We start from the raw sequence: 25,734 nt of genomic DNA, 5'->3' as shown, positions 1-25,734 counted from the left end.
AAACTATGCTGCTGCTAGTGCAGCCTCCGGACCTCATATCTCTTCATTCTCAGCAATGGAAAACAAATTACCAAATGCTTTCTTTTCAGCAGATCGACTTTAGGGGGGAGAAACTCCAAATCAATAATAGTGAATTTTTTTGTTGAAATATTGAATGTAATCAAAGTAAAGTGAAAGTAAAGTGAAATTTACCAGTACACATGCGGGGTGGGGGGCTGGGGAGGTGGGGGGAAGCGGGGAGGTATATTATGATTCTTGGTGGTGGAATATGTGCACTGGTGAAGGGATGGGTGTTTGAGCATTGTATAACTGAGACTTAAACCTGAAAGCTTTGTAACTTTCCACATGGTGAACTAATAAAATAAATAAATAAATAAATAAATAAATAAATAAATAAAATGGAATACTGAAAATAGCAAGATCAAAAAAAAAAAGATTGCCATCTGCACTGTCTTCCACTCACACCTGCCACGTGTGCACTAACTCTTTCAACATTTGGCAAAACCAAGCCTTGATGGTTTCCGGGTCAGTGTGAACCGGGATGGTAGCTTGGTGTATAGCCAGATGCATGCAAATACAGATACACTAGAGGAAAGCACCTAAGTCAGAAGTCCAACGAAGGTGCTTTCTCTGGCATGTCAAAACCACTGGGCTTCCTAAACATCATGACCAGGGGCAGGCATCAATAAGAGAGAACGAGGGGGCAGGATCATACTGTGCAGTTAGTGTTCGAGCTGGTTCAGTAAGTTTCATTCACCAAGTGTTCCAGTTCTGCACCTTCCACCTGGGTGTTCGCTTCTCTATCATTATCTCAATGACCTCCTCAATCTTCTATCCCCCAGCATGGCTAGCTAATTTCTTTAGACCAGTTCTAAGGTTCTTTTGTCTTTGGTTATTTGTCATTCCCTTACTATGAATTCTTATACCCTACATATCAGACTGGTCATTTTATATCTGTCCCTCTCCTGGCTAACTTCACTCTCTTCATGATTCTCTCCAGATCCATCCAGATGGTTGCAAATTGCATGATTTATTCTTTCTTTTTTTGAGTAGTCTCCATACTGTTTTCCATAGATGCTGAGCCAGATGACATTCTCACCACATCTTCACCAACACTTTTTATTCAGTCTTTTTGATAGATGCAATTTTCACTGATATGAGATGACATATAATTATCATTTTGATTTGTTTTCCTGATAATAAATGATGATGGACATGTTTTTTCATTTGACAACTGTCTGCCTGTCTTATCCTAGAAGAGTTCATTTTCTTTCCCAGTTCTTTGATGAGGTTATTGATATTTTTGTTGTGAAGATTTTTAAAATATTGTTTCTCTATATTAAATATTCCTCATGTTGATTTCTCGACCCAGATACACATAGCTGCTGCATTCAGAAATGTTCGTTCCATTGAGAGCAAATGGAGCTTCAGGGACCAGTTTGTTTTTCATGAACATTGTCTTGTTGAGATTCAGCTGCAATCTGACCTTTCCACACTCTTGGGTCACACCCTGCTATGCACAGGGGTTACTCCTGGCTCTGCACTAAGGAATTACCTCCTGCGGTGCTCAGGGGACCATATGGGATCTAGGGAATCGAACCCCAGTTGGCTTCGTGCAAGGCAAATGCCCTACCCGCTGTGCTATCGTTCTAGCCCCTGGACACTCTTACTTCTTTGGCTTTATTTCTACTAAGTGAAGGTCAGGGATAAGAGCTCCTTTTTTTTTTTTTTTTTTTTAAATCTTGACACAGCATATGCGCTTCCGAAGCAGAGTCAATTACTGGATCATTTCAAAAGCCTGTTTTTCTTTGGGGGGGGAGGGTAAAGGAGGGGACTAATTTTGGTTCTTATGTTTGACGTGTCCTATTAAAGGATAAAATTTATCTTCTTACTTCCTTCTATCTTTTTTATACCATGAGGTTTCATCATGCTTTATTAGACCCTTGAGATCATAGTCAAATCCCATTCTCCATTCTTGTCAGATATAATTACACTGAGCAGATGATTCTATTTTGAGGACATTATAAACATTTGCTTGATTTTACGATTACTTTTCTTTGGTTATTCTGATAAAGTCCCCCCTTTTTTTCACAAGTTCTTTTTACAGTAGTCTTCTGCTCCTATTGATTATTCTGAAATAAACTGTTCATTAAAAGGGTTGTCTCAATTACTTAGAATTTTAGGTCTATGCAAAGTAATATTTGGGTATCTTTAGGGTATGTTTTTGTGTCTTCAGCAGTTTTCCACACTGAGTGATGTTTTCAGAAGTCAGATGGAGCAAGTAAGGGTGATTTTTCTACAGAATTAGGAAATTTACAATAGTGCAGCTCTATAGAGGTTAGAGGTTGTTAAAAACATCCCACTCACTTAATGAGAGTAGAAAGACAGGAGATAGTATGGTATGTAATACTTACCAGTAACCATGTGACTTGTGGATATTTACTATTTAGAGCATCTATCAGCAGCAGAATCATTCCGATGGAAGCAAGGACGGCACTAAGGATACACATTCCTAGGCTGCTTTTTATCTAATGGAGATGATAGGAAAATAAATCATAGAATAAATAAAATGAGAGTGAATGTTAATGCTGCTTTATAACTCATTGATTAACAGAATCAATTTTTATTTATTTCTTTTCTTGGAAGTAGAAAGGTTTATAGGAAAGTACAGGAGAAAGAAGAAGAAATTCCCCAGCTGGGGAGAAACTTAGTATAATACTGAGCTCTAAAAATGAATTTTAAAGTTAATCGGACACAAACATTTTAATTCTTATTTTACTACTCCCTGGTTGTATAATTATAGTATGTTAGTTGACTTCTCTAACTCATAGTTTTCTTAAGTAAAACCTGTAATATAATTCAAGTTTCACCACAGGATGACTGGAAAATTTCACGTTAGGTAGTTTCGAAGACTTTATGTGTTTAATGCTCTTATATCTGTTACTGGAGTGATAGCACAGCGGGTAGGGCATTTGCCTTGTACACGCCGACCTGGGTTCGATTCCTCCATCCTTCTTGGAAAGCCCAGCAAGCTACTGAGAGTATCCGGCCCAAATGGCAAAGCCTTGCAAGCTCCCTGTGGCATATTTGATATGCCAAAAACAGTAACAACAAGTCTCACAATGGAGACGTTACTGGTGCCTGCTCGAGCAAATCGATGAACAATGGAAGGACAGTGCTACAGGGCTATAGTGCATATCTGCTTACAAAGTTATGCACTTCATTATGGTAATTTATTAACACAGTAAATGATGGCAATTTCAGAGGAAATTATTTGATAATAAAGGGAATTATGTAACCTTAAAAATCTTGTATTATAAACCATAAAGTCCAGAAGAGGAGAGAGAGAGAGAGAGAGAAGAGAGAGAGAGAGAGAGAGGGAGACAGACAGACAGACAGAGAGACAGAGTGAGAGAGAGACAGAGACAGAGAGAAGAAAAGTGCTTACCATAAAGGGAGGGGAGAGGGCTGTGGGAGGGAAACTGGGGACATTGGTGGTGGGAAATGTACACTGGTGGAAGGATGGGTGTTGGAACACTGTAGGACTGAAACCCGACCATGAACAGTTCGTAACTCTGTATTCATGGTGATTCAGTTTAAAAACTATCTTGCATTATGACCAGAGAGGTAAAATTATATACATGGTCCAATTCACCATACACATAGGAAGCGTGTATAAATAAAAAACTTTAACATCTGCTAAAAATTAATTAAATGCTTCTTAATCTTTGAAATCCTGGAAAATTTGATATGCAAATTACTTCCCCTCTGCTTTTAGAGATGTTATCATAAAACTATTCCATGACCAAGGACAATCCTTGGGCACAGAGCCTGGAGTAGAAAATGTAAATGTAAATATGTAAATATAAACAACTATTTGTCTAAAAGCCTCAGGTACAATAATAGCACTGTAGCACTGCCCTATCGTCCCCGATGTTCATCGATTTGCTCTAGCAGGCACCAGTAACGTCTCCATTGTGAGACTTGTTACTGTTTTTGGCATGTCCAATACGCCATGGGTAGCTTGCCAGGCTCTGCTGTGTGGGTGGGATACTCTTGGTAGCTTCCGGGCTCTCGAGAGGGACGGAGAAATTGAACCCAGGTTGGCTCTGTGCAAGGCAAACGCCCTACCCGCTGTGCTATCACTCCAGTCCCTGTGATATCGCTTTGATTTTTGAGAAATTTAAAACAAAAGCCAAATCTGAATAAGGAACAGGGTATATGCGCAAGGGAAAAAGTAGACAAGAACAGGCAGAACAAAAATGGCAAAGAAATATTTAAATTTTAAACTCTGAAATGGCAAGTGGGTGTTTCCTGGTTCCAGGAGTCCCCTCTGAAGAGTCTCAAAGTAGTGTGACCCAGCAGAGCCATGCAGCCACTAGGATACCCTACAGCTAACCAACTGCCCAGTCTTTACAAAGACCTCTAGGACAAAGTTGGACTGGAACGATAGCATAGCGGGTAGGGCGTTTGCCTTGCACGTGGCTGACCCCGGTTCGATTCCGCCGCCCCTCCCGTAGAGCCCAGCAAGCTACCGAGAGTATCCCGCCTGCATGGCAGAGCCTGGCAAGCTACCCATGGCGTATTTGATATGCTAAAAAATAGTAACAATAAGTCTCACAATGGAGATGTTACTGGTGCCCGCTTGAGCAAATCAATGAACAATGAAGGACAGTGCTACAGTGCAGTGCTACAGGACAAAGTCAGAATAAGTGGGAACTACAGAGTGAGTGGATCATGGTCTTTTTTTTTTTTTTTTGCTTTTTGGGTCACACCCGGTGATGCACAGGGATCACTCCTGGCTCATGCACTCAGGAATTATCCCTGGCGGTGCTCAGGGGACCATACGAGATGCTGGGAATCGAACCCAGGTCGGCCGCGTGCAAGGCAAACGCCCTACCCGCTGTGCTATTGCTCCAGCCCCCTGAATGAGTGGATCACGTGGGAGCGCTCCGCTTTCACAGTTTCTGAATTTAGCTTCTGAGCTTTTCCTTCCTGGTTAAAATAAATCAATGATTAAAAAGTTAAAAAGTAGACATATTCTAACTTACCAGGCAAGAATAATTTTGCTTGACTCCTAGTATAGCGATAACACCAGTGACAAGGAACTGTAGAAAGAAAAACACATTTATCTGTGAGATAGTAAATCCTCTTATTGAACCTGGAAAATTTTTCCCCCACAAGAAATGGTGATGTGTCTATATGTAGCTGGTTTCAGCTTTCCTCTTAAAATGCTGTACTTCTGTTTTTTCTGGAATAACTCTGAGACTATGTCCTTTTTGATCTCCCCGGACTCTACACACACCCTTAATTTCTCATACATACAAAATTCATGCTCATAAACTTTTGCATTTGTACTTCTGATTTTTGAGACTATGTCCTTTTGTATTTCTGATTTTTCTGGAATAATTCTGAGACTATGTTCTTTTGTATCTCCCTGGACACTACACACTTTTTTTTTTGGTGCATACTAAATTCATGCTTATAAACATTTTTTGTTGTTGTTGTTCTGTTGACTTCTGAGCTCAATGCTCATTCTCTCTTCATGGTCAACCTTTCATTTGGGGGTGAGATGCAGGGGTGGGGTATGCACAGTGGTGCTCCGTACATACTCCTGCCTCTGTGCTCAAGGCTCACTGCTGGTAGGGCTCAGGGTACCATATGTGGTGCTGGGAATCGAATCCAGGGTTAATTGCATGCAAAGCAAGTGCCCTATGCACTGTAATATTTCTCTGGCCCTCAACAACATTTATTTATTAATTTATTGGGGGTTTTTTTTGGCCACATCTTGCAGTGCTTAGACCTTATTCCCGGCTCTGAACTGCTCAGAGATCACTCCTGGTGGGCTCAGGGACTCCATAGGATGCCAGGGATGGAATCTGGGCCTGCTGCATGCAAGGCAAGCATCCTACCACCTGTACTAATAGCTCCAGACCCTCAACAGCATGTTTTCAATCTTACCCCCAATCACCACCGCCTTTTGCCACTCTCCAATCAACCCACATATTTCCATCTAAAATGCAACAGGAAACTAATGTCTTTGGCTTGCTGGTTACTTGAATCAGAGTAAACTTTAAGATGAGGTTCCCAAGGGAATTGGGATTGGGGGGGTGAGAGGGATGCTGGGTTCATTGGTGGTGGAGAATGGGCACTGGTGAAGGGATGGGTTCTTGAACATTGTAGGAGGGAAACATGAGCACGAAAATGTATAAATCTGTCACTGTACCCTCATGGTGATTCACTAATTTAAAAATAAATTAATTTAAAAAAATTAAAAAATAAAATTATTTTGTGTACCTTAAAAAAAAGAATGGTGTTTTAAATTATCAACACAAATAAATGATCAGTATTAAGTATGCATTCTGTAAAAAATGAAATGGTAAAAGTGAAGTTATTATCTCAGATTAATGGTCGAAGAAATGTAAATATCAAATTAAACAATCAATGTAGACCTCTTTAAAAATAGAATTAAAGGTTATACATATATAAAACTCTGGGAAATGCCTGGCTTGTGGCAGACATTTAACATTTGGCAGCTTACTGCTATTATCATAGAGTGGAGTGTACACAGTCAAGTAATTTAGGATTTTTTGTCTTTTAAACTTCCTGCTGGTATATCTCCTAAGCCACAGATATCTTTGTTATCTTTTGCATTCTGCTCATGGTGTCTTTTCTAAGACCAGCACAGTGTGAAATCTATCTATGGACAGATTTTTTTCCTTTAGTCTCAGCTATCCCTTACCTTGCAACGATTATTATTCTAACAAAACAGTAGTAGGAGAATAAAAAAAATTATCCTGAACTGATGGATTCTTACTAAATTTGTCTAATCTCTATTTTCTATTATGGCTAAATAACATGCATGTAATTTTTCATAAACTTTATTAAAAATAAAGTATTTAAAATATATAAATAGAAAAGATGAGGCCCCCAAAAACCAATGAGCAAGTTGCAAATTAAAATGGAGAGTAAGCCTTTCCGGCGGTGACGCCTCCCCACAAGGACATGCCTCTCGCCAAGGACCTCCTTCACCCCTTGCCGGAGCAGGAGAAGCGGAAGCACAAGAAGAAGCGGCTGGTGCAGAGCCTCAACTCCTACTTCATGGACGTCAAGTGCCCAGGATGTTATAAGACCACCACCGTCTTCAGCCATGCACAGACCGTGGTTCTGTGTGTCGGCTGCTCCACGGTCCTCTGCCAGCCCATGGGCGGGAAAGCAAGGCTTACAGAAGGATGCTCCTTCAGACAGAAGCAGCACTAAAAGCTCCCTGAATCAGATGAATGGGAAACCATCCCAATGAGCACATTTTTTTTCTTTTTGGGTCACACCCAGCGATGCTCAGGGGTCACTCCTGGCTCTGCATTCAGGAATTTCCCCTGGCCATGCTCAGAGGACCATATGGGAAGCTGGGAATCGAACCGGGGTCGGCCGCGTGCAAGGCAAATGCCCTACCTGCTGTGCTATCACTCCAGCCCCGATAAACACATTTTGGACATAAAAAAATAAAATGGAGAGTAAACCTTTATTTAAATCCTGTCGTAATTTCCATTTATCTAAATTCTTCAGCTGATTAAATGGAAGACTTATTAAAAATTGAGTTGATAATGTTATTTTTTATTAATGGAGGAGAGACTTTAGAGTAGTCTACTTACACAGAGGCCGCCCCAGAATGGATACCCGCTGAGGACAGCATAAGAAGTGATTATCCGAACACCGTAGCGAGGAGCTATCATTAAGCCCAAAATAATTCCAAGACCAAAGTGCACCAACGCAATCATGATATGGACCGCCTGGGTAAAAGAAAACAAGTATTTGAAATTATTTTTTTTCTTTCTCAGGTATTAGCATTTCAGTAATAGGGTTATTCGCATCATTGCCATTGTCGCTTACTGCTTATTTCTTGTTAACCCCGGCAAGATCCATGGATGTCGCTTTGGGGTACCTCCACAAAGGGCAAAGTCCAGGGAGATTCCGACATGCACTGGAACCAAGATCTCAGCAGGAGGACTTGTATGAAGTAGTTAAGGAGACTCTCTAAGGTGACCCAAGGAAAATTCTTCAGAAAATGCTACTGCTGCTTACATATGTGTTAGCATCCCTTGATGCAAAAGACTCATAAAGAAATCTTTAACTGTGACCTGATGGCTTTTTTAAAAAAATGAATTGATTCCCAGTAAGAGGGAAAGAATCAGTGTTGAAAAAAACCTCAACTTATTGGACATTAGCTCTGCTGGGTAATACCTATTTTGTTTTTCTTCAGAGACTTAAGAATTAATTATTGGTCTAAATGTGTTCAGTCAAGTACAGTAAAATCCCACAGAGGAGAAAGCACACAAACAGGACATCAATTGGTCACAGTTTTGAAGACTGAAAGTCCATCATCAAAAAGAGTCAACCCTGTTTCCTAACACACAACTTCTCACGGTGTCCTCATGTGCAGACGCTAGGGAGCGCTCTAGAGCCTTTTCCAAAAGCATTCACAAAGACTATCTACTCCGCAGCGTCCTCTCACTGTATGGAAGGGACACAGAGATGAGGCTGCACAGTCGGCAGTGCTAGGAACTACTCCTAGTTCAGTGCTTGAGGTGGTGCTCAGGAAATCATGGCAGTGTCAGAACTCAACGCAGGTTAGGCTATATGTAAGACGAGTTAACTTTAACCCTGTTTTATCTCACTGATCAAGGCAGGACAGGATTTTAACAGAGGGATTTGGGGACGCAAACATTGCCACTATAGCCAGTTTTGTACTCTGCAGTATTTCCAACACATGTGTGGGGCTGGCGGTGTCAGGTTCTGAATGGTCCCATTGGCTCAATGGGGCAGGGGATTTTTTTTAAAAATTCTTTTATTGATTCACCATGTGGAAAGTTACAAAGCTTTCAGGTTAAAGTCTCAGTTATACAATGCTCAAACACCCATCCCTTCACCAGTGCACATATTCCACCACCAAGAATCACGATATACCTCCCTCCTTCCCCCCACGTCCCCAGCCGGGGCAGGGGATTTTTATCAGTCTAGCAGGAGAAAGATAATCGGGAACACCTCCGCCGCTGAAAATGCTCCTGGTGGAGGGAAATCAGTCTTATTTTTCCTCTTTTAAAATGTTGAAACTTAGACATGTAGCCTCTTATTACAATAAGAGGGCTAGAAGAGTTTATAACACATAAATGATACTAAATAAAATTTATAACATAACAACTAGAATGGCACAGAGACAGTTCAGTTTGGGGGAATTGTTTTGAGTGGCGTGAGGGAGATATGTGAAAGCAAAAGGGCCAATGGTTCTATTGAGGCAAATGAAATCTTCATCTACATGTAGGACATGCTTTTTAGTGCCTATGTATATGAGATCCCAAGTGCTCAAGGTGTTTTTTTGCAAAGTCACAAACTCTCTACAGATACTGTGTGAGAGACTTAGCAGATGAAGTGACCCTCCATTTCATACCTAAGCTTTCCCAGGTGACTCACTTGTAATTACTTTAAGCGTGTCATCAATGTTATGTTTAGTATGGATTCAACTGTAATAAAATGTTGGCATAACTAATTCAGAGTCAGGATAGAGAGTGCCAGATATTTCCTTTGTAGGTGTGAGATGATGTTAGTAATGTTAGTGGCCCCACAGTTTCAGTACTCTTCATTATTTGAAGAGCACTGAAAATTATTTTTTGTTACCCATTAGAAGATTGCTTGCACGAAAATAAAATAAAGTCAGGCAAAAGTTTATTCGTAGAGGAATTGCTTCCACCTAAAGGATATACAGATTCTCGAGCCATGTTCAGAACTGTTGGAAGATTGGATTTATGAGGTATCATAAATTTCTCATAACAGAAATTTACACTAAAAGTGCCTTGCAAACTCAAACCTTGCATTCTAGTCAAAAGTAGACTTACCCCTAGTGCTTTGCCTTTTTTCTGAAATTTTGTTAATTCTGTATTTGGTATTTCTGTATTTATCGTTCTAGCATCATCTTGTTGGAAGGGTCTGTTAGAAAAGACTCCTTGGGAAATGACGTAGGGATACTGTGCTCTTGAGTCAGCGTAGGGTGAAGATACTGGAACTATAGCATTTCTTCCTGGGGTAAAGGATGGAGAGTTGGGGTAGCTTGCCTGGATTGACATGATGACCTAAGTATCACAAAAGAAGAAAAAATGATATATTTTTTTAGTTTCAGAAGAGAACGTCTTGTCAATATCTGTATTGTAGACAAATAGAGGAAAGTAAGTGATCAGATAACAGAAATTGGAAACTAATATAAATAATATTTTTATCTCACTTTGGAGTCCTGTACATGATACTGTTTGAAGAAAGCGAAGGAGAATGGGTAATGCATTTATTTTATAATTCTTATTTTACTTTTAAACATTTATATGTGTATACTGATCTTCTACAAGTTTACTGCACCTGAAGAACACCAGAAAGAGAGAAATAGTCAAAGAAATAATCAAATAATCAATGCACTATTCTCTCCCCTCCTAAGAAGCCCACATTCTAATCCAGGAGCAGGCAAATGTTTGGTAGGTTACATGGTAAGGGAGATTAAATTTTCAAATAAAAGTAGGATTAATAAATTTATCTTAAGGAAGGGAACTGTTCCGCCAAAAGAGAAAGGAAAAAGAAAAAGGAAGATAAGAAAGAAAGAGGGTTTTTGATTGAAGTAAAAGTAGAGAACTGTGTTGTTGACTTTGATGATATAGGAAAGAACCATGAGTGGTGGATCCTGGGTAACACTGTATCACTGTATAACTGTCATCCCGGTTGCTCATGGATTTGCTCCAGTGGGCACCAGTAATGTCTCCATTGTGAGACTTTGGCATATGAAATACTGGAAAAACAGAAAACTTGTATTCTTTCCTTCAGCTTCCAGAAACAAATGCAACTCAGGCAACAACTTGATCTTAAGCCAGTGAAACCGATGTTTGACTTCTGACTATAGAATTATGAAGGAGTGAATCTGTGTGGTTTGAAAACACCATGTTTTGGAAAGTATCATGCTAAGTGAAATGAGTCAGAAAGAGAGAGACAGACATAGAAAGATTGCACTCATCTGTGGAATATAGAATAATAGACTATAAGACTAACGCCCAAGAATAGTAGAAATAAGTACCAGGAGGTTGTCTCCATGGCTTGGAGGCTGGTCTCTCATTCTGGGTAACTCAGGGAAGGGACCACCAAGTAAAATGTGGTTGGAGGTCATGTGGGGGAAGGGTGATGCGGGCTGAATACAGACTAGAGACTGAACACAATGGCCACTCAACACCTTTATTGCAAACCACAACACCTAATCAGAGAGAGAGAACAAAAGGGAATTCCCTGCCATAGTGGCAGGGTGGGGTGGGGGGAGACGGGACTGGGGGGGGGGGGGATGTTGGGTTTACGGGTGGTGGAGAATGGGCACTGGTGAAGGGATGGGTTATCGAACTTTGTATGGGGGAAACATGAGCACAAAGATGTATGGATCTGTAACTGTACCCTCACGATGACTCTCTAATTAAAAATAAACTAATAAAAAAAAAAAACACCATGTTTGTGTGATTTGTTATAGCAGCAAATAGATAACTTATACAGAGGCCAAGGAAACAATCAAATGGTGACAAAAGCATCCGTGATTTTAAGATGTTTGTCAGCATATTTCACAGTACATAACTCACACATGAAAATGGAGAAGCAAAACCACATTTTAAAAACATCTCATTTAAGGGGATAACTTTTAAAATATGGAAATAAATTCTAATTCACAAAAGGTTATTTTAAATAAGAAAAAATCATTTCATACTTTTGATTTGGGAGGCACTTATTTAGTTCTCACTGTTACTGTCATCCTGTTGCTCATCAATTTGCTTGAGCAGGCTCCAGTAACACCTCCATTACAAGACTTGCTGTTACTGTATTTGGCATATGGAATACGCCACAGGTGGCTTGCCAGACTCTGCCCTGTGGGCTCCATACTCTCAGTAGCCTGCCAGGCTCTCCGAGAGGGGCGGAGGAATCGAACACTGGTCGGCCATGTGAAAGGCGAAAGCCCAACCGCTGTGCTATCGCTCCAGCCCAGGCTCCCTTAAATACAGCATGTCCTTCGGTCCTTTGAGCCATCTCTCTGGCTCCATTTTTCATTTTTTTTTGAAATTAAACTTAAATTACCATTCAATGAGATCATTTCAAGTGAAAATGAACCAACTCAACCTTTTCCCTCCCTGGTTTCTCTTTGTCTCTCTATCTCTGTCTCTATCTCTCTCTCGCTTTCATAATGATTTCTCTTTAGTGTTCGGTAGGGAGAATATCCACTGCCTTTGAAAAGACATTGTAGTACACAGTGAAATACATAATATCTAATCCTCTCCACAGCATCAAACCTCCAGAGATAGACAAGCCTTCAACAAAAAAATATGCTACACTCATTGGAATGAGTTATCTCATTTTCCACCACCTAGTTTTTGCTTTTGCCATAAAAATCCTTAGGAAAGTGTTGGGGAAAGTTAATTAGGAAACCAAATGTTATAGGCTTTCCACCGAGCTCTGTGTTCATTTGATTGTCGCATCTCCAACATATATTTGCAGTGTTACTTTGCTTCTTCTCCATGGATTAATATATGTTGGATGGCATAATTTGAGCCTTTTATGTGACACTTTTCAGCATTAGCATTTGGTGTTTGTTTCTTGAAGTTCTATTTACATGGCTTGTAGCAGCTTCTCAACTTTTGCATTTCTCTCCGATTTTCCACTCCTATAGTTTCATTTCTTTCCTCCCTTCCTCCCCTCCTTTTTTTGGCCAATGATGCTCAGGGGTAACTTCTAGCTCTATACTCAGAAATTACTCCTGGTGGTGCTCAGGGGACACCAGAGATAGAACCCGGCTGGCCACATGAAAGGCAATCTTCTTCTTTTTTTTAAAGAAGCTTCTTTTTAAATTAAAAAAAAATTATCATCATCATCTCATTGATCATCGATTTTCTTGAGCAGTCTCAGTAACGTCTCCATTCTTCCTAGCCTTTAGATTTTAGAATCCTCTCTTTACTCATCTTTCCCAATGGTGCCGCATTGGAGACTCTTTCAGGGTCAGGGGAATGAGACCCATCATTGTTACTGGTTTTGGCAGATGAATACACCACAGGGAGCTTGCCAGGCTCTCCCATGCAGACAGTAAACTCTCGGTAGCTTGTCAGGTTCTCCAAGAGGGAGAAGTAGGCTATAAGATGTCTAGGCTTCCGGGACTTGGTTTTATAGTCTCTGGATGTTGGCCGTTGATGGGATTACACGGCACCACCGGGGGCAGTTTCTGGGTTTCTTTAAGTCACAAGAACAAAATTCCTTCATACACAACCACAATTTTCTATCACTATAGTAATATGACATTTTACCAATTTTAGGAAACATAAAGCAAAAAAAGAAAAAGAAAACTAGGATTACAGACTGGTATATATCATTTTAGCGACAATCCAGAGTACAAGGGAATAGAAATATTTATGACTTGTCTACAAGATTTACACAACGTGTTCTGTCTCTAGGGGTTTAAGACCCACAGAGAAATGAGAGTACATTATTTTAAAATTTGCTACTGAAAATTCAAATGTAACAAGTTGATACTTTAATTTGAAATTTTTAAAATTTTTTTTTAAATTTGAAATTCTTTTTTTTTATTTTAAAGTCACAATATTTAATTAAATGAAAAATGTAATCATTAGAAGTTAAAAATCTATTTACAATTCTTTTTTTTTAAATAATTTATTTATTTTTAATTAGAGAATCACCGTGAGGGTACAGTTACAGATTTATACACTTTTGTGCTTATACTTCCCTCATACAAAGTTCGGAAACCCATTCCTTCACCAGTGCCCATTCTCCACCACCCGTAAACCCAGTGTCCCTCCCACCCTCCCCAATACCATCTCCCCCCCAACCCACCCTGCCACTGTGGCAGGGCATTCCCTTCTGTTCTCTCTCTCTAATTAGCTGTTGTGGTTTGCAATAAAGGTGTTGAGTGGCCGCTGTGCTCAGTCTCTAGCCCTCATTCAGCCCGCAACTCCCTTCCCCCACATGGCCTTCGACTACAATGTAGTTGGTGATCGCTTCTCTGAGTTGCCCTTTCCCCGGAACGTGAGGCCAGCCTCGAAGCCATGGGGTCAACCTCCTGGTACTTATTTCTACAGTTCTTGGGTATTAGTCTCCCACTCTGATATTCTATATACCATAGATGAGTGCAATCTTTCTATGTCTGTCTCTCTCTTTCTGACTCATTTCACTCAGCATGAAACTTTTCATGCCCATCCACTTAACTACAAAATTCTTGACTTCCTTTTTTCTAACAGCTGCATAGTATTCCATTTTTTTAAATTAAAAAATTTTTTTTGGTGAATCACCTTGAGGTACAGTTACAGACTTAGAAACTTTCTGGCCCTTTCGTTTCTGAACTGTCTCTTTTTCTCAGTGTTTCGCTTTCCCCACTTCCTATAGAAATCAAGAATTAGTTTCTCAGCGACAAAAGAGATACTAGAGGGGTTCAGGTGTTGGACTGGTATACAATGATCCTGGTTCGATCTCTCCCATCACATATGGTCACCTGGGCACTGAGGGAGTGACCCCTGAGCACAGAACCAGGAGTAGTAAGCCTTGAGCACATTGAGTGTAGTCTTTAATCTTAGTACTCCTGTTCCTGAAACGAATTTTTTCCAACACAGATAATGGAATGTCATGAACACGGATACCGAAATAACTATAATAGCATCCCCTCTTGCCCCCAGCCCACCCAGAACGTTAATTTTATGCCCATTGATGAAGAGATAGAGATGTTTCAACGAACTTACTTTATTCCTTTGGCACCCTCTGATTTCCCCTCTCTTTTGCACTCGTTCTGTCTGACTTAGGTAATCACCTGTGCTTTATAGGTACAGTTTGCTTCCTAGATATCTCTACTTATTTAATTCCAAAGTCCTTTCACCATAAACTCCCCTTCATGTTTCGCTGGATACACAGGGCTATTAGGTTTTTTTTGAAAGCGCTGAATGAATTTTATACCTTTATACTGAGACTTTCCTCATGCTCCCAGACAGAAAAGTGCTCATTTTTTTTTCTGTCTCAGCAATTCCGCACTGTCTCAAATTCATTTGTGAAATACCATATTGTATTTTCTTGCCATTTAAATGAGCGGAACGAAATTGGAAAGTGCAGCTGACAAAAATCTAAAAGAGCAAGAAAGAAAACATCCATAAATCCACCGCTCATGCAGGATCAATAATAGTTTTATTTAGATTTCCTGCTAAACACAAAGTATGTAAATAACTATATTTTACACAAAAATATTTATGATTTTGTAAAGTCCTCATTAGAATTATGTTGTATAGAGATCTTGTAAGGGACTGGAGCGATAGCACAGTGGTAGGGTGTTTGCTTTGCACTCGGCGAACCCGGGTTCAATTCTTCTGTCCCTCTCAGGGAGCCTGGAAAGCTAGTGAGGATATCCCACCCGCATGACAGAGTCTGGAAAGCTACCCGTGGCATATTGGATATGCCAAACACAGTAACAACGAGTCTCACAGTGGAGACGTTATTGGTGCCCGCTCAAGCAAATTGATCAACAACAGGATGACAGTGCTACAGTGCTGCAGAGATTTTGTAATTTTCTTATTAAACTTTTTTTTTGGGTCACACCCAGCATTGCACAGGGGTTACTCCTGGCTCTGCACTCAGGAATTACTCCTGGCAGTGCGCGGGGGACCCTATGGGATGCTGGGAATCGAACCTGGGTGGGCCGCGTGCAAGTCAAACGCCCTCCCCACTGTGCTATCTCTCCACCCCGACTAATCCACTATTTGTATAATTTTACTGCCAATCAATATAAGTCACCTGCTCCTCCCTTTTCGGGGTGGAGCTGGGGGCGGGGAGTTGAGTCACACCAGTGGTTCCAGGGTTTATTCCTGGCTCTGTGCTTAGGGATCGATAACTCCTGGTGGTGCTCAGGGGACCACATGAAATGCTGGAAATCATTTTCTGGCCTCTCACTTTATTTTGTTTGGGGCCAAACTCAGAATCTCCTGGGGGACTGTATAGAGATGGAACTCTGGCTGCATGCAGAGTAAGCACCTCCTCCTCAGTATAATCCAACCCTCAGACCTTTTATTTTAAATCTCAATAGTGGCTATTTCTTTACTCAAAAGTGCCCTATTCTTTACTCCTAGTTCTATCTCTCAAATACAAATGAATGCCTTGAGCAGAAACCTTAAGGGAGGGTCCTGTGTCCCCACTACCCGTTGTCTTGCATAGTTGCAATATAATGACTCATTCAATGTGTGTGGAAGAAGTCAGTGACAATAATGGAATTAGTACCTTGTCCATATTTTCTTTATTGATTTTTTTTAACATTTCCTTTCTCAGTGGTTTTGAAATTTATAAAGCTTTTTTTTAAGGGGATAAAAGATACTTTCTGAGTTTTACATACTGACAATTGCTCAAAACCTAAAGGTCACTAAAGGAAAAGAGATAAGCATAGCCTGCGACTTTACTGTATAAGTCTATTGTTTCCAAGAGTTTCTTGGTAGAGGCTTTAGTCTTCTCTAGACATAGTATCATATCGTCTGCGAATAGTGAGATACCCAAAAGTCCATGGCCTTCCCATATGCAAACAATGAGACAGAAGAAAGGAACATGAAAAAAGCAATCCCTTTCACAATCGTGCCTCAGAAACTCAAGTACCTTAGAATCAGTTTAACTAAGGGAGTAAAGGACCTCTACAAAGAAAACTATAAAATGCTACTCCGTGAAATAAAAGAGGACATGAGAAAGTGGAAACATATCCCCTGCTCATGGATAGGGAGAATCAACATTGTCAAAATGGCAATTTTCCCCAAAGCATTATACAGATTCAATGTGATCCCTATAAATATACCCTGTAAATTCTTCAAAGGAATGGACCAAACAATCCTGAAATTCATATGGAACAACAAACTGCCACAAATAGCTAAAACAATTCTTGGGAAAAAGACGATGGGAGGCATCACCCTCCCCAACCTTAAACTATATTACAAAGCTGTAACAATTAAAACAGCATGGTACTGGAACAAAGGCAGAGCTACAGACCAATGGAACAGCGTGAAATATCCCTACACACAACCCCAAATGTATGATCATCTAATCTTTGATAAGGGAGCAAGAAATGTGAAGTGGAGCAAGGAAAGTCTCTTTAACAAATGGTGCTGGCATGCATAACTGGACAACCACATGCAAAAGAACGGGCTTAGACCTCGACCTGACACGATGCACAAAAGTCAGATCAAAATGGATTAAAGACCTCAACATCAGACCACAGTCCATAAGATACATTGAAGAAAAAGTCAGCAATACTCTGCACAATATGGAAGCTAAAGGTATCTTCAAAGATGACATGCAACTGATCAACCAAATGGAAACAGAGATAAGCTAATGGGACTATATTAAACTAAGAAGCTTCTGCGCTGCAAAAGATATAGTGACCAGAATATTCAGGGAAAGGATATTCACCCAATACCCATCCAATAAGGGATTGATATCAAGGGTATATAAGGCACTGGTTGAACTCTACAAGAAGAAAACATCCAACCCCATCAGAAAATGGGGTGAAGAAATGAACAGAAACTTTCCCAAGGAAGAGATATGAATGGCCAAAAGGCACATGAAAAAATGCTCTGCATCACTAATCATTAGGGAGATGCAGATCAAAACAACCATGAGATACCACCCCACACCACAGTGAATGGCACACATTCAAAAGAACAAAAGCAACCGCTGTTGGTGAGGATGTGGGGAGAAAGGGACCCTTCTACACTGCTGGTGGAATGCTGACTGGTTCAGCCCTTTTGGAAATCAATATGGACACTTCTCAAAAAATTAGATATTGGGCACCCATTTGACCCAGCAATACCACTGCTGGAAATATATCCCGGAAAAGCCAAAAAGTATAGTCGAAATGACATCTGCACTTATTTGTCCATTGCAGTACTGTTTACAATAGCCAGAATCTGGAAAAAACCCTAGTGCCGAGAAAAGATGACTGGTTAAACCAACGTTAGTACATCTATACAATGTACTATGCAATACTATGGAATACTATTCCAATGTACAATGGAATACTATGCAGCTGTTAAAAAAGATGAAGTCATGAACTTTGCATATAAGTGGATCAACATGGAAAGTATTATGCTAAGTGAAATGAATCAGAAAGAGAGAGACAGACATAGAAATATTGCATTCATCTGTGGAATATAAAATAACAGAGTAGGAGACTAACACCCAAGAATAGTAGAAATAAGTACCAGGAGGTTGGCTCCATGGCTTGGAAGCCGGTCTCACATGCTGGGGGAAAAGGCAGCTCAGGTAGAGAAGGGAACACCAAGTAAAATGTAGCTGGAGAACTTGTTCGGGAAGGGAGATGCGTGCTGCAACTAGACTATGGACTAAACACAATGGCCACTCAATGCCCCTTTTGCAAACCACAAAACCCAAAAGGAGAGAGAGAACAAAAGGGACTGCCTTGTCACAGAGGCGGGGTGTGGTGAGGGGGTTGGGATTGAGGGGTGGGAGGGATACTGGGTTCATTGGTGGTAGAGAATGAGCACAGGTAGAGGGATGGGTTCTCAAACATTGTAGGAGGGAAACAAAAACACCAAAATGTGTAAATCTGTAACTGTACCCTCACTGTGATTCACTAGTCAAAAAATAAAGTAATAAAAAAAGAGATAAGCATAGTTTTATTCTTTTAATTTTAAAATTATTACTATTATTATTGGGCTGGAGCGATAGCACAGCGGTTGGGCGTTCGCCTTTCATGCGACCGACCCGAGTTCGATTCCTCCGCCCCTCTTGGAGAGCCTGGCAAACTACCGAGAGTATTGAGCCCACGCGGCAGAGCCTGGCAAGCTACCCGTGCGTATTGGATATGCTAAAAACAGTGACAATAAGTCTCTCAATGAGAGACGTTACTGGTGCCCGCTCAAACAAATCGATGAGCAATGGAATGACAGTGATACTATTATTATTATTATTATTATTATTATTGGTATTTGGGCCACACCAAGCTGTACTTAGAGCTTACTCCTGGCTTTGCACTCAGTGACCACACCTTGCAGGTTCTTGGGGGACCATATGAGGTGCCAAGGATCAAACTCACCATAATATGACTCTGATCCCTGAGCTAAGAATTGTTTTACAAAAACCACAGAATTGTGGCAACTCCTGGTACTTGGTTGTCCAGAAAGAAGAAGGGTTAAGGTGAAATGGAATCCAGGTTTATTTTATTATTATTATTTTTTGGTGGGGGGGTGGGCATGCCTGGAGGTGCTCAAGCCTTACTCCTAACCTTGTGTCACTCCTGTTGGTGCTTGGCAAACATATAGGGTGCTGGGGATTCAATTTGGTTAGCCACATGCAAGGTAAGTATCTTACCCTGCTGTCCTATCACTTTAGCCCTGGGAAATTTTTTAATGCCTAAAGTGCTCACCTTTCTCCTGATAATTGTCAGTAAATGAACAGTAAATAATATTTAAAGGCATAGCTTTTAGGTTAGAACCATGAATGATTCCTCATGTATTTTTATTTAAATCAACTAATTATTTATTTACCCTCTTACAGAAACAACACAGTAAAATGACTTTGAGAATCTGTCAGATGTTGGGGACAGGAAATTAAACATAATTTTATAATTATTCTGTTGCATGTCTGGACTGGAAAGATGATTATAGAATTGAGTTCAACAGTAAAGTGACTGTTATTACTAGTTACACATTAAAGTTTGAAATTAAAGACCTCATTTGCATAAGGGGAGACAAAGCTTATCACAAATTGACATGCAGCTCATAATCCATAGTTCAGAAATAAGGGCTATTGTATGTATACATATTCAGAAAATGTGTTCCCAACATCTAGTGATCTTATCAACCAGTAAAAAGAAGTTACACTATGATAGCATCCATAGAATTGTCATTAATTGATCTATGATCAAAAGGATCTCCAGAGAAAGTAAAAAAAAATGTCATGACTAAATAACAAGGAGCATTTAAAAATAGTTGCTATGTCAGCGGGTAGGGCGTTTGCCTTGCACGCGGCCGACCCGGGTTCAAATCCCAGCATCCCAATTGGTTCCCTGAGCACCGTCAGGGGTGATTCCTGAGTGCATGAGCCAGGAGTGACCCCTGTGCATTGCTGGGTGTGACCCAAAAAGAAAAAAAAACTATCAAATGTCTCAATGTCTTTTATTACTACAAACCCCACACAAAACTCAATTCTGAATTCAGAGAAATTTAGTTATCTTCTTGTTCAACAATACTTTTTCAAGTCTCTCTTTCTCGGAGCTTTGATAATTAGAAAAGTTTAAAGAGGGAGTAGGAAAGAAAAAGTGTTTAAGAGAATCTCTGACTATTCCCTTTGGCAGATCGAAGGTCTGTATATAATACATCCTAGACATACTTCAGCTTGTGATTTTTGACAAGCACCTAATACAAATATATTCAAAAGAACAAAATGTCTATTTCATTTAAAACTTCAATAAAGACTTCTGCCATCTTATGACTTGAATTATTTCTGGGATGGGACAAGCCTGGCTTCACTGCAGCTGTTTCCTGCAACACACAAAAGCATAACTTTACCAAGTTTCATTTCCTTTAAGTGTAGAAGCACCGAGTATGGCAGTTAGATGGCTGGGAAGCTCTTTAACTTCAAAAAATGATTGAAAATGGCACCAGAGTTATTTATGCAGTCAAAGTTTCTCCCCGCACACCCCCGCCATACTTTAGTCATTTCTAAAATCATACTTTAGTGATTTCTCTCTTCCTTATGGTCACATACTCCAAAAAGTCACATCGCTTAAACTATCCATGGTGCAATCTCCAAATCAGTTTCAGCTGTGTGGGTCCTGTAGTTGTTCCTACCAAAGCTGAGAAGATCTTGTTTTATTTATTTTTAATTAATTTTTTAAAAAAATTTTGCTTTTTGGGCCACACCCAGAGATGCACAGAGGTTACTACTGGCTCATGCACTCAGGAATTACTCCTGGTGGTGCTCAGGGGACCATATGGGATGCTGAGAATCGAACCCGGGTCTGCCGTATGCAAGGCAAACACCCTACCCGTTGTGCTATCGCTCTAGCCCCAAGATTTTGTTTTGAAGATAAAAAAACATGGTGAGACTCACACCCAGTTGTCAATAAGTTGTTAGCATTTCAGGAAGGCCGAGTGAGGGGGCTGAGTTCTAGGTCTGAAGTGAGCAGACATACTCTCACCTCTCAGTATTCTCCTGACCACTGACTCCTGAGCAAGCGAACAGTACCTATAGATGGTGTAAATTCCACAAAAGCATGTCTTTCCTTTCCCACTGTGTGTAAGTTGTCAGTGGGAAGTGTGTGATCAGGACTGGTAAAGTAAGTTAGTCTTACTCTCCATCTGGGTTTAGACTCTTGTCCTTATGCTACAGGAAAGACAGGTGGTTTTTCTTGGGAAACAGGAGAGATAAGAGAGACAGGGAGGGCAGGAGTGATAGTACAGTGGGTTGGGTGTTTGCCTTGCATGCGGCCAACCCAGGTTCCATTATTGGCATCCCCTATGGTCCCCTAAGCACCATCAGGAGTAATTCCTGAGTGTAGAGCCAGGAGTAACCCCTGAGCATCACTGGGTGTGACCCAAAAAATTAAAAATAAATAAAAAGACTAAAGAGAGACAGGGAACCATATGAAGTGATCTGAATGTGGGTGACCCTAGAGTGAGATCGTGCATTGCTTGCTTCCCCAAAGTTGGCTTTATAGGTGCTTCCCCCGCAACTCCCCCCCACACTGCCACCACTTGAGGTGTTCTCTGTTGCTAAGGGTTCCTGCCTGGGTTGTTGTCGAGGGAACTTTGAGCTTAAGATGGTCTTCATCCATACAAACAAAAACAAACTCTTTTTTTTTTTGCAGTGCTCAGAGTTTACTCCTGGCTCTGTGCTGAGAGGTCACTTCTGGCCCACATGATGGGGTGCGGGAGATTGAATCCAGGTCAGCGGTCTCTGAGGTAAGAGCCTGACTCACTGTACTGTCTCTGACTCTCTTCATATTCCCGTAACAGCCTTTGCTTCCTGCTGGAGTTTTTCCTCTCCTGTGGGTGGAGGGTGAGAAGAGGGAATGGGAGCATCCCGCTTCTTCAGGATTGTGTCATTCTGAATATTACCAGGCTTCAATTCCTTCATAACAAGAGAGTGCAGCCTTCTTATTTTGGACTGGCAAAAGGATTGGTGGCAGAGTAACTTGTTTTTAAAAAACATACCTATGTTCTATTACTACCCCCAAACTCATCGCCTTGGTGCCTGGCTGACTTCCTACTCGCCTTATATGTTATAATGGCAACCAAGAAACTTTTACATACGGTCTCACGTATGTAATGAGAATGATGGAACTGTAATGAGAAGTAAGAAACCATATGTAATGAGAACTAAGAAAATGTAATGAGCCCTGGGAAACTGAAACTTACTCCTGGTTAAACAGGAGAAGGGAGGAAGAAGCTTTCTTTTTTATGACCCCAATCAACTGAGTTAAGGAAACACCAGATTTTTGGGAGTGCATAGGAGTGCAAAGAGGCAGGATATACTAGCATTGACTGTTTTCCTTTGGGGCACATGAAGGCCATATCATGTGGGAAATATGCAATGTTTTTCTTTTGCTTATTACTTCTGTATTCCTGCTTCACTGATAAATCCATATATAGGTTGTAGCCCACTCGCAGAGAATAAAAGAGAGACCCTCTCAGCAAACAGGGCTCCAAGTATATTTCACTTTTTTTTTCCATCTTTTTCCCCCTATTTTTCTAACTGAGGTTTTATTTGTTTGTTTGTTTTTGTTTTTAATTGAATCACCGTGAGATGCAGTTACAAAGCTTTCATGTTTGAGTTTTGATCATACAATGATAGAACACCCATCCCCCACTAGTGTGCATTTTCCACCACCAATGTCCCCAGTATCCCCCCTCCCTCCTTCTGAACCTTCCTCCTGCCTCTATGGCAGACAATTTCCCCCATACTCTCTCTCTATTTTGGGGCATTATGGTTTGCAATGTAGATACTGAGAGGCTATCATGTTTGGTCCTTTATCTACTTTCAACACACATCTCCCATTCTGAATGATTCCTTCAACTATCATTGACTTTGTTTCACTTTTGACTTAGGGTCCTCAGTGCTAAACTTCTGTTATTTTTTTAACCAATCGAATTTATTTTACTTTAGCTTTTTGGGTCACACCCGGGATGCACAGGGGTGACTCCTGTGGTCTACAATCAGGAATTATTCCTGGTGAGGCTCAGGGGACCATATGGGATGCTGGGAATCAAACCTGGGTTGGCTATGTGAAAGGCAAATGCCCTATCTGCTGTGCTATCGCTCCAGCTCTGGTGCTGACCTTCTAATAAATTCACTATCTTATCCTGAGCTCTCTCTTTGATCATTTCGCTGCTTGCACTGCACAATATTTATTTCCCATCTTTATGGATTCATTTTATTATAGGCCCTTACAAGGTTTTTCTCCAGATATTTTGGTCATTGAAAAGGCTTTGATGAATACACTGATGCATATATTATTGAATCATGGGTTGTTTTTAGTTCTTTGGCCTACTGTTCCTTTATTCATCTGGTCTCATGTATTTTCTAAATTATCAATTATAGTTCATTACTTTCCTAATCAAATGCTATTTTCTTTTTTTAAAATTTTTATTGAATCACCATGTGGAAATTTACAAAGTTCTCAGGTTTATGTCTCAGTTATACAATATTCAAACACCCATCCCTTCACCAGTGCCCATATTCCACCACCAAAAACCCCAGTATACCCCCCACCCCGCCCTCCACCCCCAACTGTATAACTGATAAATTTTACTTCATTTTCTCTTTACCTTGATTACGTTCCATATTTCAACACAAAACTCACTATTGTTGTTGGAGTTTCCCCCCAAGAAAGACAGCCCTACTACCAAGGAAGCATTTGATAATTAGTTTTCCATGAAAAGATGGTATGTTTTCAGTTTTTAGAAAAGGCTAATGCGGCTGCGCGGTTCGGAGTTGTCCCAGTCCGACATCCCAGAGCCGTGTTAGTTGCTGCTCAATGTCACCGGGGCTCCATCTGGAGAAGGTGTACCAGCTGTACCTCCTCCGTCTGGATCCCTGGTATTGCTGGCCCGGTTTCGGGTCTGGAGCATTCTCCGGCCGCGTTGCTCACCAGAAAGCCCGGTTTCTTCTCTGTTGAATGTCTCCAATACTATTTTCTATAGTATGGATTAAAATACAGATGATGTAGCACTTAAGACCCTAAATAATGTGCTTTCAGTCTACTTTAATACAATGATCATTAGGTTACTCTGGTGATGGCTCTAAATTCTACTAGTGCTTCTCTTTGCAGCTTGTAAAAGTTATACTGCTCATACCAAGAATATCCTTCCCATATTCTTACATTATTTCTTTCTATTTTCAATGATTAAACTAAAATTATTTTTCTTTCTTTCTTCATTTTTTGGGGGGATTCTGGGGTCACACTCGTGGTGCTCAGGTGTTACCTTTGCTCTGCACTCAGGAATCACTTCTGGTGATGTTCGGGGATCACAGGAGGCATCTGGGATTGAACCCTGGAGAGCTGTGTGCCAGGAAAGCCCCCTTCCTACTGTACTATAGTTTTGGCTCACCCAAATCCTTCTTATTCCCCAAGATTTGCCTGTGACACTCCTCCAGCTTTATCAAGGCCATCTATTATCCACAACCTCTGAAATATTATTTTCTGCTCAGCACTCACGTGTTATTTAGTCCCTTTTGGCTTTCTTCTATTACTGGCATTCTTATTTTACATTAACTTTTATTGCCATGGCAGAACCTCCTGCCTCGGAGCCAGGCTGTCTTCACCAGGGCCCTCTCGGAGGGGTGAGTTGAGTTTCTCTCCCTGCCCAAAGCAGAGCCCCAGCAGCTGAAAACCTCCAGAACCCAGCCACAGCCATGCTTAAGGCCACTCTCCACACACTTGGATGAACCTCACCCATGAAGGAACTGACAGAGAAACCAAGGTATGTGGGACCTGTGGCTGAGATCTCCAAGCCTGCTCCACCCAGATCCCCTGTTTTCCAGTAGCTTGGTAGTCACACCCACAAACTGCCCCCCGGTGCCATGTAATCTCATCAATGGCCAAGATCCAGAGACTATAAAACAAATCTCCTGCAAGAGAATGACGCATCTTTTCCAGGAGCCTCCATCCCTCTCGGAGAGCCTGGCAAGCTACCGAGAGTATTCCGCCTGCACGGCAGAGCCTGGCAAGCTACCCATGGCGTATTCGATATGCTAAAAACAGTAACAATAACAGGCCTCACTTCATGTTCCTGGAGCAAGCAGATGCCATTGGGCTATACTAGCACACGACAGGGATGAATGGAGGCATTGCTGGCGCCTGCTTGAGCAAATTGATAAACAATGGGACGACAGTGCTATAGTGCTACAATGCTTTATTGGCATATAGTTCACCATCATAAATTCTACCCTTAAAAGTGTTTTTAAATAGACTTATGAAATTGTGTAGCATTTCCACTGTGTACTTGCAAACCGTCTTCATCTCCTTCCTAGAAAGAATACTGACAGTCTCCATCCCTCTTCCGTAAGGCTCTTTGAAACCACTATCCGCTCTCCATGTCTGTAGGTAGACCTTCCTTCCATGGGTGTTTCAAATAAGTGGAAACAAATGGAATCAGTGTGTATTTTTGTATCTGACTTATTTCTTTCACCATA

At 40.8% G+C, this 25,734-nt stretch overlaps 1 protein-coding gene across 1 annotated transcript; it reads left to right on the top strand.

The window, feature by feature from the left end:
- The first annotated feature begins 7,005 nt into the window (after positions 1-7,005).
- Positions 7,006-7,303, top strand: LOC129405678 (40S ribosomal protein S27-like). Its single transcript, XM_055142703.1, has one exon. The coding sequence runs from the start codon at positions 7,006-7,008 to the stop codon at positions 7,258-7,260; it is 255 nt and encodes an 84-aa protein (XP_054998678.1). The 3' UTR covers positions 7,261-7,303.
- The last annotated feature ends 18,431 nt before the right edge of the window (positions 7,304-25,734 follow it).

The sequence above is a fragment of the Sorex araneus genome, chromosome 6 (assembly GCF_027595985.1).
Source record: "Sorex araneus isolate mSorAra2 chromosome 6, mSorAra2.pri, whole genome shotgun sequence".
NCBI lineage: Eukaryota > Metazoa > Chordata > Mammalia > Eulipotyphla > Soricidae > Sorex > Sorex araneus.
This window is presented reverse-complemented; position numbering and strand designations above follow the sequence as displayed.